This window comes from Geotrypetes seraphini, chromosome 2, assembly GCF_902459505.1.
Source record: "Geotrypetes seraphini chromosome 2, aGeoSer1.1, whole genome shotgun sequence".
Classification (NCBI taxonomy): Eukaryota; Metazoa; Chordata; class Amphibia; order Gymnophiona; family Dermophiidae; genus Geotrypetes; species Geotrypetes seraphini.
Genome location: NC_047085.1, coordinates 140,489,670 through 140,506,653, shown reverse-complemented (window position 1 = coordinate 140,506,653; position 16,984 = coordinate 140,489,670). Strand labels below are relative to the sequence as shown.

Here is a 16,984-nt window from a genome sequence, read left to right as displayed (position 1 = left end):
AATTGCTCACAACCACTTCAGCATCAACAGATGTGATAACTGTTGGAGCTGCTCAATCATTGCTCTCCAAAAAGGAACTCCACTGTTTAATTATTTTAGTAAAGTCCAAACAGGTCTTTTTTTTTCCACCACAGCAATATTGCTAATTTTTGAAACCTTGGTATTAGTCTGTTAGCTGTCTTTTTGGATTTTCATAGTTTTTAATGATTTGATTTCTCATTTTATGCTTTTGTTAATTGACATTGTCCATTATTTTAGTGTTGTCAAATTTGCTAGCTTCCTGCTAACATTTCATCATCATCTGTTTGTTGTGATCTCTTTCCTGCCAAATTTTTATTCTATTAAAATCAGTTCCCTCCTAACATGCAGTATCCCACCCACCCCTTTTCCAATTTGAATCACTCTTTAATTGCAATATGATTTGTACACAGGGAACACAGTGTTCCATAAGTCATTATAGTTAGGACTATGATTGCAGGATTTCCAAGCGTCCTGGTGTTTGGGCCCCTAATGGAGGACTGTTGCTGTAACAACTGGGCTGTGTAAATTTGGACGTGTTAAAAAAAAAAAATAAGAAAAGCAATGAGTTGTAAATGAAAACACATGACACCAGGTCCCAGCCTTGTTTCCAGTTGAGCTAGAAACTCCAGAGAATAGGAATAAAAATATCAGATCAAAAATAAGAACAAAAATAAACTTATGGTAAAGTCATTTGAAAATCCTCTAAAAATGCGAGTATTTGTCTGATTGGACAATTCGGATAATGTAAATTCTGTTTGATACTTCCTCTCCCTTTCACCACTAATTATGATTGAAACTTTTGGTGCTGCTCCTTACAAATGTAAAACTTGAGCTAATTCAAACTCTTTCTATATTTTCCCCCTTTAGAAACTGGAAGAAAAGTTCCGTCTGAACAGGCGAGAGTTAATGGCCTTTGAATTTCCTGTGTTAGTGGCCTTGGAGTTTGCACTTCACCTGCCTGATCATGAAGTGATGCCACATTATAGACGTTTAATGCAGAGCTCCTAGCACAGGCCACGCTGTGGAGAAGGATCCCAGCTAAAGCCACACCTACAGCTCTGCAGTCACTACTGGAAATCCAAAACTAAGACTTGATAAGTTGAAGATAAAATTGTTTGCCTTTTTCAAGAGCACTACATTGAGTTTTCTTGGGCTGTTTAGTATAACGCATGGAGCGGACAGAAAGAAATTGGCAAGGGTTAATGCACGTAACACTCTTACTACCGGGACCAAGTGAGAACAGTTCTTGTGACCTGCAGAGAATATGTCAGGGTTCCTGAGAGCCAGTTGTTGTATCTGAGAACCCTGAAGCTTTTCTGTAGAATGATTTCTTACAGCCCTGCCTCATCATCTAACACAACAAAACAACTTTAACCTTGTAAAAATGATTCAAAGTAATGTCACTGTGTCAAGAGTGGGCCAATCTCTATTTTTGTATCTGCTTTTAAAAGTGCAATTTTTCTTGTGGTATGTGACACCAAGACTGTTTCCAGCTGTGGCTGGTTTGGCATCTAGTTAAGGGGGGCATCAGTTGCTAATAGAGAGAGTGAAGATGGCTCTCTTTTTGCACCCCTTGAAATTGCCAGTGGGATTATTTTTGATCATTTCCAATTTTCTAATCCCAGGTTTTTGTCATCTTCGGTATCTTTTCTGACTGTTATCCAGCAACAGCAATTGAATCGCAGTAGAGCATACGTTTTCAATGTTGTATATGTAACTAATTAGGCTGACAGCTTAAAATGGGATCACGCTCTACAAATTTGGAATGTTTTGTGTTATGCCACATGTCTGTTTTTGACCTTGCACTTTTCCACTGTGGAGATGGTTAGAATGGCACTTTTTGGTGCTATATTCCTGTGCTCTATGTTAGAGTGCACAAGCTGCACATTTACTGTGCTACATAACTAAGCAGTGTTTGCAAAATCCAAGAGGAGGTCAGAAGGATAAGTTGAGTGCCTTGGGGCTTTTGATTAAAGAGGCATCAGGAAAAAATGGAAGGGTGCAAGCATTAATGATGGCTAGTATGATTCATGTTTAATTACTTCCTCCTCCCTCTCCTCTGTGCTTTCTTACTGCAAACAGGCTTTACCCTTGCAATGAACTGGAACCCCAAAGAAGGCACCGAGGTGAAAACAGTTTATTTTGGAATCTGCCTAGCTTATTATATCATAGTGTAACACATTATGATTCCACTGTTGTAGCTGTTGGATTGTAGTGCAAATTCAAAGTGCTTGAAAGGGAGGGTACTTGCATGTAAGTAGTACAGCTGGACAAGGAATACTGTGAAAAGCAAACAAGATTTGATCTAACCTCTGACATGAGAGGGCTGCACCCCCCCTCCCCTTTAAAACCTAAGTCTGTCCTATTCAGTTACCACATTCCATTAATCAGAACAAAGTATTAGCATAAAGTCCTGCCTAAGAGTCCGCTGTGGAGCAGGCAAGAGCCAATTATGCTGGGCTCATTTGCAAATACTCTTGAGACAATACAAAAAAAGTAGAAACACTATTATGACAATTGTAGGCCCAGGAGCTACATGTGGCTTAGGGCCTTCCTTGTCACATTTGCCCAATGGAGCTTTTCAAATATCCTAAAATCATATAGAGGTCCCATAATAAGACAATGTAGGGTTATCAGATGTCTGGATTTCACCGGACATATCCTCCTTTTCGAGAATTAGGGAAAATCACTTATAATATGGTGAAAAAGTGATGTGCAGTTGTTGGCCCTAACAGATACACAAATCAAGCATGATTGTAATCCTTATCACCATAATATTCACTATTTTGTCTTCACTTACAAACATAAAAATGGAGACTCTTAAAAGGACGCTTGTTCAGCTTGTTCTGATCTCAATTTTATATAACTACACATCACTTTTTTGCCATATTATAAGTGATTTTCCCTAATCATGTAAACACATACTTACACACCCCTTCATACCCATAGGACCCCTGAGGAAGACCTCTGGGTCGAAACATAGACCGTGTTGGGTCCTCTTCATAATTACAAGTTGTGAATGTGATTTGTTTCCCTGGATACCAAAAAAAAAAGCCTACATCAGCAACATCGGTTTCAACAGCCTTTTGTTTATGATTTCAACCCACTCCATCCTTGAGAATGACATTGTTGTTTCACTGGGACAGCATTTGTAAGAGAATTAAATTCCTTGATATTCACCTTGTGAAACAAGCAGGCGGAAAACCTTGTACTGCCAATGAGTCAAAGCATATGTGTCTCTCTTCATTGGTTCTCTCTTTAGAGATGTGCAGACTGAGTTTGCCTCAGAAGCTCATGCTGGTCTTATTGCAGTTAACGCTGAGCTGGTTTGCAGTAAGATTTGGTGCTAATTGGATTGATTTTCTCAATGCATTGCAGTGACTACTGTGAAAATGCATTATGAGAGAGTCTGTCAGTTTGTCTATCTGTTAATTGGCCTGCCCATGTAATTTTCCAAAGTGCGGAAGATTAAATAATGCAAAGGTAGTTGCAGACTAGGGCGGCCACCTAAACACTACACATCAAAATGAATACAGAAAATAATAATATTTTGATATCAATTGCAAGGGAGGAAAAAGCCCTCCTTGCAATTGGTATAAAAATATTATTTTCTTTATTCATTTTGGTGTATGGTTTTTTGAATACAGTTCTGCTTTCACTTTATTTTGTGATATATCAGCCACCTAAAAACACCACAAACAAGCACACATATCCCACACACACTGTAATCCTACACAGTTCTTCTAACCAATAAAAAGGGGGGGGGGAACATCCAGTGCACACACCTTCCAAGGTATAAATGGCAAAAATCCTGACACCTTTATAAACAATCATAAATATGCCCTACACATCCATGCCATCTAGTCCTCCCTCACAGACACACTTCTTTTTCACCCTTCCAGCATTTGCTTGTACATACCGAACCCCACCTTCAAATTGTGCGCACCCACATTCATCACATCCCTCTTACAAATGCCCCTCCTCCACACACACACCTGACAATCCCCCTATAAAACAACCCACCCAGCACACGAGCTACACCAACATCAAAAAATCCCTGCAGAAACACCCTTCAGGAAAAATTTGACTTGGCAAGAGCATTTTGATGGCTGCTCTATAAAAATTGTCCATATCTGAACACCAAAATTCAGGTTCCAAAAAGCAAATTCTGTAATGTCATCCGGGCGCCATTCCATTACACTAGCAGTGTTTCAGGATATCCATAATGAATATACATGAGATTGATTTGCATATTGTATGCAAATCTATTCATGCATATTCATTGTAGATGTCCTGAAAACCTGACTAGCAAGAAAGTATCCCAGGACAAGCTTGGGAAACACTACAATAGAGCGTAGGACCACATTTGCATGCCAATATTTAGGCGCTAATATTTGTCAGCTTTATATTACTGTGTGCTGGCTTATCTAGAGTGCAAGCAAAGAATTCTGGGATATTATATTAAAACAATCTTGACCCTTGCTGACGCCCAGAATGTTGGTGAAGATAGACTGAAAGTCCCTGCCCATATGTTAATAACAAAAAAACTTTTATTTAGAATGCCACTGCAAGCAGTCTAAATAATCCCTAAAAGACCAGTACTTAAGATTAACAAAACACCTCTTGCCTAGTACCAACCCTGGACTTTCAAAAGATAGGATAAAGTCAGGTGCTCTTTGTCAATTGAGGGCTATTATATCAAACAAATACTAAATTGTGACATGGAGAGATACTAGAAAATATGTTAAGAACATAAGAATTTCCATACTGGGACAGACTGAAGGTCCATCAAGCCCAGTATCCTGTTTCCAATGGTAGCCAAACCTGGTCCCAAATACCTAGCTAGATCCCAGTTAAGACCAGTACTTAAGGCCAACAAAAGTTATTTGGGCTTAGTGCTTGGACAAACAAAGGAATACAGCCAGATACTGGAAGAAACTATTTTTAGAACAAACTTAAAACTATAAAGTCAGGCTTTAACCCCCTGCCTCCTCTCTTCTTTCTTCCTCCTTCAGCTCTTCACACCTAGACACACACACACACACATTCAGGCAGGACACAGGTGCTTTCTGCTCTGCTCTCTCATACACAGACATATACCCCTCAGCCATTTTCAGGAGGACAGCCACATTTTTCTTATATACATAGAAGCAGCTCTAAATCCAATTTATGCTCTATATTGGTCAAAACCTATTTCTATATAATATACTTTTTCTGCACCACCTGGTTGTTGTCTTGTTAATTTATTTCCCATTGCCTCTGATGCCTGAACCCGGGACCCAAAATCTATTAGACAATATAACGCACCCAATTTGTGCTTGCAGTTTGAGTAACAAGCCAATTAGCACCAATAATTGGGCACTAGCAATCAATTATTGTCATTAATTGGCAACAGTTTGAGTTTGTGCAGACATCTTTATAGACGTTATTCTATAAAGATGCATGCATAAATTTGTTTAGCCCCCAGCGGAGAAGGGGGCATGGCCTTGGGAGGGACTTAGCCGGGTCAGGGCATTGACTAAAGATACGTGCAGTTTTATAGCTAAGTATGCTTTTCGGCGCTATAGAAAAAATAAATAGTAGTAGAGTATTTGCACCTAATGTAGGCACAAGGATTTATATCAGGTTTCAGTTAGTGTAAATCCTTGCTTCCAAAATTGGGCGTGGATCCTCTTGATGCTTTCTATAAACAAAGCAAAAAAGAAGTCGTCGTCAAAGCTCTGCACAAAACTCAATAATTAAAGGAGCAGAGAAGACCGAACCTTCAAACTGAAGTTTTTAATATTGCCAGTAGGAAATAGAACAAGAAAAACGGACCTGACACAGACCGTGTTTCGGCTACAAAGCCTGCATCAGGAGTCTTCAGGTTGTCCAGTTAACAATTAGACAATAAAAATGAGCAGATGTATCAATCAAATTCAACAAAAACTTCACATTCAAAAGTGCATTTTTATTGTGTAATTCAGAGGTATCCAACCTGCGGCCCAGTGAAGTATTTTGTGCGGCTCCGGTCGAGGGCAATGCAGTGTTTTCCTCTGCTGCCCCTAGGTGTTTACCGTCTTGCCAGCTCCCTCCTCTGTCTTGCCGCAGCGTTCGCATGTTTGTGCGGCCCCAGAAACATATTTTTTGGCCAATGCGGCCCAGGGAAGCCAAAAGGTTGGACACCCCTGGAATTGTTGAGTGGACAACCTGAGGACTCCTGATGCAGGCTTTGTAGCCAAAACACGGTCTGGGTCAGGTCCGATTTTCTGGTTCCAGTTCCTATTGGTGACATTAAAAGCTTCAATTTGAAGGTTTGGTCTTCGCTATTCTATAAATGGCACCCAACTGGAGCACTGTTTATAGAATAGCACTTGGTACTCCTATTTTTTTCAGCAACCAAATTTGGGTACCGTTTACTGAGTCTAGTCCTATATGGGTTGTGCGCTGAGCTTGTAGAATATCAATTAGCATGCAACCAGTATTTATGTGAATAAATATAACATTTACATTTCTACGTGCTGATATTCTATAATCTTAGTGCACAAATGGTGCTTACATTTAGGGCTCCTTTTATCAAGCCGCGTTAGCGGGGTTAGCGCGCACGACTTTTAATCATGCGCTAACCCACGCGCTGGCCAAAAAACTACCGCCTGCTCAAGGCTGGCGTTAGCGGCTAGTGCAGGTGGTGGTTTAACGCGCGCTATTACGCGTGTTAAACCACTAGTGTGGCTTGATAAAAGGAGCCCTTAATTGCTAAGGCTACATAATAGAGGGGGTTTGTTCCTTGGAAATGACTACTAAGATCTTTTAAAAATTTCTACAGAAGAGAAACAGTAAGGGAAATGCCCCAGGATATTCTGATAATAGTGAATCAGGAGAATTTTAAAGATCACAGGCACCTTTCCCCATCACTCCCCTCACTATTCGCTATACAGAAAACAAACTGTATTACACCCAAAACAAATTTCTCAGGATTGAAGTTGCTGCTGATCGAAGGATAGTTGTAGTTTCATTGGTCACTGGCTATTTTGGTGCTTCACAGGAAGTGAAACCACCTGCTGACATTACCCAGTTTTATCTGGCTTAATTTAACAAAAAAATAAAAAGTTGTCTGAGAAGCTAAGAATATTTCCAGCAGAGAAAGAGGATCAGGATTCTTTTTTACGCAGGTTTAGGAATAGGAATATTGATGGCCTAAGACTATTCTAATTAATTGCTTGTCTGCTCTTAACTTATTTTAAATAATGTTAAAATGAGTGATTTCAATGTATGGGGGATGTATTTGCTAATGGCAGAAGTGATATAAAGGTATCATTGACCTTTTTTTTTTTTTTTTGCTTTTTAAAGGTCTATATTTCCCTGTTTAATTTATTCATCCTTCCACCCCCTAGATGATATGTCTGGGTGGCACTAGGGCCCCTTACTGCTTGAGGGCTGGAGGAAAGTCTTTCAGACTGCTCATAGGCTGCTAGGGATCTTCTCGCCCTTTCCTTCATTTGGGGCACATTGTCTCTGCTATGTCCATGAGTCCTGCTTGTCTTATCAAGTCTTCTGTGTCACAGTATGCAAAACTGTTACCAAGTCATGGGGTCCAACCTGCAGCACTGTCTTAAATGTTTGGGATTTTTTAATATGATTTGTGTTTTATGTGTTTTTATGCCTCGATATTGCCAAAAAATGATCAGCCTTTGATTTTCTTCTTTTTTTAAATATATGTATCATTTAACCTAGCTGTCAAAATTAACAGCAACGGATGCCATTAGACACCAGCTTAAGTCAAGGCATTAAAATGACCATCAGTCTCGACTGCGTAGCCTCAATCTTCGGTTTACACAGAATTTTTTTTTGGGAGGGGGTTGAAATCTGCTGGAAATTTTTAGTTGTAGTTGAATGTCTCTCATTTGAATGTTCATCAACAGTTTTAAAAGTGGAACATGTTGCACTGTTCTTTTATAATGTTATGAAGCCATATGAATGAGAAGAGCTTGTATAATTATGGTTAAGCCAAAGGTTAGCACTTCTGTTCCCCTTCTACAAATGCTACCCTCATTTTTCTGTTACCGCTTCACCCTTCTATCGTCACCCTTCTCCCCTTCCATCACAGCCACAGCTATTGTGCTTTTGTTTCTGTATTCCTCCTCCACTAGTCCCCTTGACTTTTCACTTTCAACCTCTGTTCCCCTCTCACCAGCTCCACCCCCCAACCCCTTTTTATTTTTCTCTGTAAATCACAGCTAGAAATGAAAGGAAAATTATACCAAACACTTGCTCATTGTTCTCTTTACCTTTTGTAATAGTTGATTTCTGCAATGACTTGACTTTCCAATGATAAATAAAAGTTTAGTCTGCAACAAATCATTCATATGCAAATAGCATGACATTTTTGTTATTTGTATGGTATGTAGTACTGTGATAGGAAAAGCAAATGAAGCGGCCAGGCTTTGGTGAATAAGTCAATGCCATGGTTAATAGGGTATCTGTTTTCTGAAGAGTGATAGCCTCCTTTCATGAACTCTAAAGGTAGAAATCTAACCCCCAAAGACACGATGAAAGATCCTTATTGCTGAAAGTCAAAGAAATGTGTGAGCATTGGAACCCACTACATCTTTCTTGGTGGGGGAGAGTCCAAACTGTAAAAATGATGATTTTGCCTGTAGTCTGTTACCAAATGAGCATGTTGACGGTTTATTTTCAAGGGTCCTTTTATAAAAAATTAAATGGTATTCTCACAAAATTTATTTGGCTGGGTAAAACTGCTAGAATTGCTTTAGTATCTTTACAAAAACCAATTGTGGAGGGTGGGGTAAATTTTCCAAATTTCTAGATACCATCAAGCTTTTGTTATGCTGCAGGGTATGTATTGGATCCTTCCTGAAGTCTTGGAACATCTCCCGGATTGGCTTTATTTAGAATGGCAACTCCTGTCCCCATTGCGATTGTGTCATATTTTAAGTATCAAGTTACCTAGGATTTATAAGGACAATAGAATTTTATTCTCCACATGGCAAACATTATAATTTATTAATAACCTAATACCTATTCCGATTCATCAATCCACATGTCAGTCCTTATGGTTGAACTCCAAGATTCAAATTAGCGAGTCTAAGATCCTCTGGAAGCATTGGCTACAGGCAGGTATGCGCACATTAGATGATGTGATATCAAATGGGAAAATGCTTGATTTTTCACGACAGCAACAATCATTCGGTATTTCAAAGTCTCAAGCATATAAGTGGTTGCAGTTGAAGCAGGCCATTCAGAAGGGGTTCCCTGATTGGCGTAACTTAAAAAATCAGTATAGCTTGCCGGGCCTATGCTTCCAGACAGATTTGCTAGAGCATCAGGCAGCCAAGTGTATAAATTAATATTTGAACATTTGAATAAGAAACCAAAAACTAGTCTAAAAGACATTTGGAGCATTGAGACTAAGCAACAGATTTCTGCTACTCAATGGCCAAGGATTTGGTCTTGGAGGATGAGATGTACAATGTCAGCATCTGTTATATAGAATTTTTGGATCCCTGTTCGTTTACAGAAGTTATATAGTTCTAAATCTAATAGATGCTGACACTGTCATCTTGATATAGGGACACTGGACCATCTACTGTTCTATTGTCTCTTGATACTTAAATTCTGGAGATCTATATGGGGTCAAATCACTATGATATTGGAAGTCCCATTATCTTTGTCGTATGATGTAGTGTTGTTTGGAACATTATTAATGTCCAAGAGCCCAATAACTGCAAATAAAAATAGATTACGGTACTGCTCATCATGACAGGAATTGCCATGCAACTTATTAAGAAAAACTGGAAAAATTGGGACATGTTAAACTATACCTTTTGGTGGGAATCCTTATGCCAAGCTTATAAGTTTGAACTTATGAATTCGTTACAATTGGGACAGTATAAAAAATTCAAAGAAATTTGGGATCCATTAACAAAATTTTGTTTGACTTGATCAGTAGTATTATCCTTTGTTCTCTGTAGGAGCATTTTTACACATCCGGGAGGGGGGGGCGAGAGGGTATGGTGGGGAGATATGTACTTATTATTATCATCTGATTGTTCAGAGTGCTGTTTACTATGTTAATTGTTTGATAATCTGTTGCACTTTATGTTGGCTTTTAAAATAAATAAAGAATTTAAAAAAAAACAACTAACCTCCATCCATCCCTTTTATGAAGCCATGTTAGTCTTTTTATCGCCAGCCATGGCAGTATTAGCTCTGATGCTCATACCACCATGGCTGGTGATTTATTTATTTTTTATTTTTTTTTAAGCCTAACGCAGCTTCATAAAAAGGGGGGGGGGAGTTCAGTTGTGACCTCCTTGTGAGTTACTGCAACTAAAAATCTGTTTTACCTGATTGCTTTGATCCAACGATAGAAGTTCACCGTCAGGAATCAATAGATAGGTGCATATATAAATAGATAGATAGATAGATATACGAGTATATATGCACCTATTTGTAATGCATTCTATAGTGTAAGCTGAAAAGCTGCAGAATGCCCCCTCCCCCCCCCCCCGATGTAATCAGTATATTCCTACAGTATTTTTCAAAGCTATTTTAAAGATTTATGAACAGAGAATTTGAGGCTTCTAGCTCCACGCCTTCAAGCTCTCTACACTTCCCCCTCCGTATTCACGGATTCACTTATTCGCGGTTTTAAATCAAAAAATACATTTTCATTTTTCAGGTTATTTTAAGCCCTGTAAGCCCCCCCCCCCCCCCTTAAGCCTTACCTGGTGGTCTAGCGGGTTTTCGGGGCAGGAGCGATCTTCCTACGCTCCTGCCCCGTGCAGATTGCTCACAGGAAATGGCTCGAGAGACTACGGGAGCCCAAGGCAGCCATTTCCTGTGAGCGATCTGCACGAGGCAGGAGCGTAGAAAGATCACTCCTGCCCCAAAAACCTGCTAGACCACCAGGTAAGGCTTAAGGGGGGGCTTTCAGGGCTTAAAATAGCCGGAGGCAGCGGGGGTTAGGGGCAGAACCAGCCCAAATATTATTTGCGTTTTTTGGGGAAGTGTAGTTGCTGATGCTGTGTTGGGCAAAATAGTGGTTGAGCCAGAGCTAGGGGTTGGCCCAAGGGTATCAGACATCCTAGGTTAGGGTGGGGCAACTACAGTCCTCAAGGGCCATCAACTAGTCGAGTTTTCAATGTTTGTTTATTTGTATTTATAGACCGCTCTTCAGTACAGCATCATAGTGGTTTACATAATATAAAACAAAAAGAAAGTAACTCCATCAAAAGAAAAGTAAAATAGTAAAAATTAAAATTAAGCAGTAAGTTAAAAAAATAAAAAAATAAATAAAGATTTCCACAATGAATATGCATGAAATCTATTTCCGTATCATGGCAGCAGAACATACTGATCAATCATATGCAAATTCATTATGAAAATTTTGGAAAATCCAACTAGGTTGTGACCCTGAAGGACTATGGTTGCTTACCCATGACCTAGGTGAATCTTCAGTCTTGCCTGCCCTCCCCTGCCACGCACACTTACCCCCCTCTTTTACTTAAGGTGTGCTATGCTTTTTAGCTCCCGCTAAAGCATGCATGTTATCCTATGGATGCGTTAGCGGTTAGCGCACATGCTGATTTAGCACACGCTAAATGCGTGCTAAAACACTTAGCGCACCTTTGTAAAAGAGGGCCTTAGTTGAAGGAGGAGGAAGGACTGGCCTAGTGCTTAGAGGTTGTAGGTTCAAATCCTGCACTGCTCCTTGTGACCCTGAGCAACTCACTCAATCCTCCATTGCCCCAGGTACGTTAGATAGATTATGAGCCCACCAGGACAGATAGGGGAAATGCTTGAGTGCCTGATTGTAAACCGCCTAGATAACCCTGATAGGTGGTATATAAATACCTAAATAAAATTGAACATCTGCCCTTCCTCTTTTTCTCCATTCCTCCCCCCTCCCCAATCAATATAAAGGTGTCCAGTATCTCCTCTTTATTTCTACCTTTGCCCCCCCCCCCCTCTCTGGTTGTCCAACTTCTCATCTCCTCTTCCCTACCCCTAGCATCCAGCACATCTGCCTTTGCCTTCTTTCTGCCACCTCCCACCTCTTCCTGGGCCAGATTAAAGAAGCATCAGCGCCACACAGGCTTTGTATACAAAAGACTTGTGCTGAAGCATTGCTCCCTCTTGTCAGAGGGATTCAGGGCAAAGCGGTGCTGTAGCATGGATCTTTGTTTACAGGGCTGCATAGCATCCATGCCTCTCTAATCTTCCAGCTGGCCGAGAAGGAGGGGAGTTGGGGGGCAGGGGTAGCAAACCCAGCAATGAGAATGGAAAGTAGGGGAAGGCTCTGATGTGAACTACAGCCATGCCCCCCCCCCCAATTCTGCCTAGTGGCAGGGCTGACCCTGGGTTTGGGTCATGGTCCCAGTGACTCACCCCCCATTCTACTGCCTGGATAATACTGCCACATTTAAACGTTCATGGTGGGTCAAAATGTTTTTATTACCTGTTCTAGAAGTCATGGTTTAATCACTCAAAACAGCAGATAAGGACTAATCTCAGGCTTTGCCATTATACCCTTATAACTAAGAGATCTTCTGTGCTTACCCCCAGGATTTCCTACAGTTTAATATTTTCCTTTCCACCAAGAGGCTGTCCTATGCATGTACCACCCTTCCAAAACATGTAACCCTTTCCTGAATGAAAATTACAAAGTGTGGAACAAAAATAATACCGAACCATCACAGCAATTAAGCAATGCCCCATCATTACAGTCAGCCATGCATGAAGATAACTATAAGGCTTAAAGGAAAAAGAAAAAAATACCTAGAACAGTACTTCCCAAACTGTGGGATTGGATCAAATGAGATCACAAGTGTGGACTTGGAGTAAGAACAGTGGTCGTGGGGAAAAAATGTTCAGCTTAAACTTGCTATTGAGTCCATGCTATAACTAGACCTGCACAGGTTCCATGGAAGGTAGGGTGATGGCAGCATTGCACACAATGCTGTAGGAGGGCTTGCAGCAGATTCAGAGGTCTGTGGCTGTGAAAATGGAATTTTGTAGCCACAAAAGGCATGATGAGCACTGATCTGGAACATGTCGGGATCCAAATACCAAAAGAACAATCAACTAAATTGTACCTATCCATAATGGGAAAGAGAGAATGACGTTTCAAATGTATTTTTTTTTTAAACATTAACATGAATTTAGTAAATTGAATTGTTACTTGCTAGTAGTTTGATTTTTTTTTTTTTTTTTAAAAGGTCGGTTGTATTTGGGGATATTTTGTAGCTATTAGTTCAAAGCACTATGAAGGGAAGCTAACAAATTTTAGCAAAGGAAACTAAAATTTTAGATGTCTATAATACATTTAGTGGGATCCAGCTAATCAGGTAATGTAGCACTTGAGATTTCAGAAGAAAAACGGATACTATGTGGTCTCTAAAGCTTGTGTAGTACCTTTTTTTTTTTTTCTTTAAAAAGTTAGACTCAAATTTATATCAGGATCCTATGGATAGGAGGGGTGCTGAAAAGGTCTCAGCTCAACCAAGAGAATAACCTGGATATGGCTCAATCAGTGATCTGAAACAATGTCAAAAACATAGAATTTCATTTCTGCAAACTGGCACTTAACGAAATCAGATAACACTGATTTCAGCTACAGTGGCAAAATAATGCTTAGAATTTAGGAAGTTGGTTGGTTGGGCTGAGAACTTTTAAGTGCCCCCCTCATAGAGAAATTTAGAAGGTGACAGACATTGACAATGAGAAAAATGTGTGTATGTATAAACTAGATAGAAATACAACTGCAGAAAAAGGCCAAATGGCCCATCCAGTCTGCCCATCCGCAGTAACCATTATCTCTTCCTATCTCTAAGAGATCCCATGTGCCTGTCCCAGGCTTTCTTGAATTCAGACACAGTCTCTGTCTCCACCACCTCTACTGGGAGACTAATCAACATATCTACCACCCTTTCTGTAAAAAAGTATTTGCTTAGATTACTCCTGAGCCTATCACTTCTTAACTTCATCTTATGACCTTTCATTCTGGAGCTTCCTTTCAAATGAAAGAGACTCGCCTTATGCACATTTATGCCATGTAAGTATTTAAACATCTTATATCTAACCTCTCCTGCCTGTCTTCCAAAGTACATATTGAAATCTTTAAGTCTGTCCCCATATGCCTTATGATGAAGACCACCTACCATTTTAGTAGCTTTCCTCTGGACCGACTCCTTCCTGTTTATATCTTTTTCAAGGTGTGGTCTCCAGAATTGTACACAATATTCTAAATGATGTGTCACCAGAGTCTTATACAGGGGCATCTATATTTCCTTTTCTCCACTGCCCATTCTTCTCCCTATGCACCCTAACAACCTTCTAGCTTTCGCCATTGCCTTTTCAACCTGTTTGGCCACCTTAAGATCATCACATACAATCACAACCAAGTCCCATTCCTTTTTCATGCACAAAAGTTCTTCACCCCCTAAACTGTACCGTTCCTTTGGGTTTTTGCATGACTTGCATTTCTTAGTATTAAACCTTAACTGCCAAATTTCAGACCATCCTTCAAGCTTCGCTAGATCCTTCCTCATGCTATTTACACCATCAGGGCTGATTACTCTTTACAGGTTTTGGTATCATCCACAAAGAGGCAAGTCTTACCTGACAGCTCTTCAGCAATATCACAAAAATGTTAAAAATAACAGGCCCAAGAACTGAATCTTGAGACACACCACTGGTAACATCCTTTTTCTCAGAGCGATCTCCATTAACCACTACCCTCTGTCACCTTCCACTCAACCAGTTTCTGACTCAGTCTGTCACTTTGGGTCACATCCCGAGGGCACTCCGTTTATTTCTTAGACACACTGTCAAGAGTTTTGCTAAAATCTAAATACACCACATCTAGCGCACTCCCTCTATCCAATTCTCTGGTCACCCAGTGAAAGAAATTGATTAGATTTGTCTGACAAGACCTGCCTCTAGTGAATCCATGTTGCCTTAGGTTCTGTAGTCCACTGGATTCCAGAAACGTCACTATTCTTTTTAAAGTATTTCCATCATTTACTTACCACAGAAGTCAGACTTACCAGCCTGTAGTTCCCTACTTCTTCCTTCCTTCCACTTTTGTGGAGAAGGACCACATCCACCCTTCTCCAGTCTTCCATTACCACTCCCAATTCTAGAAAAGCATTGAAAAGGTCAGCCAGCAGAGCCACCAGAACTTCCCTAAGTTCCTTCAGTACTCTTGGATGCACACCATCTGGCCTCATTACCTTTAGATTATCTAGTTCTTCATGAACACAATCCTCTGAAAATCGATCAGGGTTTACCACACCTCCATCCCTTTTTGCATTTGTCTTCTGTGGTTCCACTCCCAGCACTTCAGCTATGAACACAGAACAGAAATATTTGTTAATCAGCTTCTACATATTCCTCCCCTTCACCTTTGAGTTTCACAATACCACTTTTCCTATCACAAATAAATAAATAAATATATATATATAAAAGTCTTGTCACCTTGTTTTACCATGTTGGCTATTTTTTCTTCCATTTGCATTTTTGCTTTCCTGACTACTCGACCCGCCTCTCTTAACTTCCAATATTTTTGCCTGTCTTCCTCTTTCTGCAACTTTTTGTAGTTTATGAAAGCTAATCTCTTTTTTTTTTTACCTTCTCAGCTTCTACTTTGAGAACCAAAGCAACCTTCTTCTTTTACTTTTACTTACAAAATAGCTTGTTCTCATCCAGACAATTCCTTGATCTAATTCCCCATCTGTACAAAGTTAGGTGTTTTTTAAAGTTTCTAGAACCTTTACTTTTGAATGAGCCTTCTCTACACCTGTCTTAAACCACACCATGTGGTGATCACTGGATGCCATTTAAATTCAAGTAATTATATTAAAAGGGGTTTTGCAGACTGAGCTAACGGCTGACTGCATGATAATTCAGTGGTAAGTAGAAGTTCATTGTATCAAGAAGCTAAAGGTGTGTATTATATAGGGTGCTATAAATAATTTAGACATATATTTTGCTTTGAAAATATGCATTGAGTTCAAAACAATGAAAATGGCATAAATGGAATTAGTCTAAAGAGAAGGAAAAAGCCTCAGAACCCCACCACCTCCCAATAGACATCGGGTTGGTGCATAATTGAATGGGGTAAAATAAACCTCGGTGGCAGAAAAAACCCTCCTCAAAACAGACTAAGCTTAATGCCTTGTGCAATGCAATAACTCTATAGCAATTTCAGCAACAAGAAATGTGCGTCTAAGCAAAAAAAATCATCAAAATGTAGATGCTACAGCAGAAAAAAGAAGTCTTAAATTTATATACTCATCTCAAATGCTGAGGATCGGTTCACGGTGATGATGGCCAGCATTTCGCTATTCCAGCTACCTCATGCTGCAAAAATTGCTGTAGTGTTAATGATTTTTGAAACTTGGGAACTCTAAGCCTTTGTTTATGTATTGTTTGAGGGGTAAACATTAATCAATCAGGATACAGATGTCTTCACAATTCACCATCAAACTAACATCCTTGCCTGGGGAGGGCACACTCTATAATGGTTTGGAATTTGGGCTATATACAAGAGGCATGTAAACAATTACATGCCATTAATGTATACAAGAAATTAAATAGTGACCCTTTGAGGAAGGTTTTGCACATATAGAAGAAATTTGTCATGAGGATCTTTGAAGGGGTTTTTAACCATGAAGAGTTTGAATTTTTGACTTCACAATGTTTCAAAATACCAATTTTCTATTTATTGCCTAAAATACATAAGAAGAGGATAAGCACTGTAAAAACACTAGAGCAAGCTTGGTCCCTTTTTAAGGATACAGTTACCGAGGCACAAAATCTATATATACCGCGTATCAACAAGGGATCCAAGAGGAAAAAGAACAAGGAACTGGTTTGGCTCACTGTAGAGGTGAAGGAAGCGATCAGAGACGAGAAAATTTCATTTAAGGAATGGAAAAGGGTCGTAGCCTCCTTTTGA

General features: G+C 39.7%; 1 protein-coding gene across 1 annotated transcript in view; it reads left to right on the top strand.

Moving 5' to 3' along the window:
* The window catches only part of CABLES1 (Cdk5 and Abl enzyme substrate 1), a 213,618-nt gene extending 205,250 nt beyond the window's left edge, over positions 1 to 8,368 (top strand). Inside the window, exon 10 of the mRNA XM_033933899.1 lies at positions 889 to 8,368. Coding sequence (XP_033789790.1) covers positions 889 to 1,029 — 141 coding nt within the window. The 3' untranslated portion in view covers positions 1,030 to 8,368. The remainder of the gene's footprint in view (positions 1 to 888) is intronic.
* Positions 8,369 to 16,984: the final 8,616 nt, after the last annotated feature.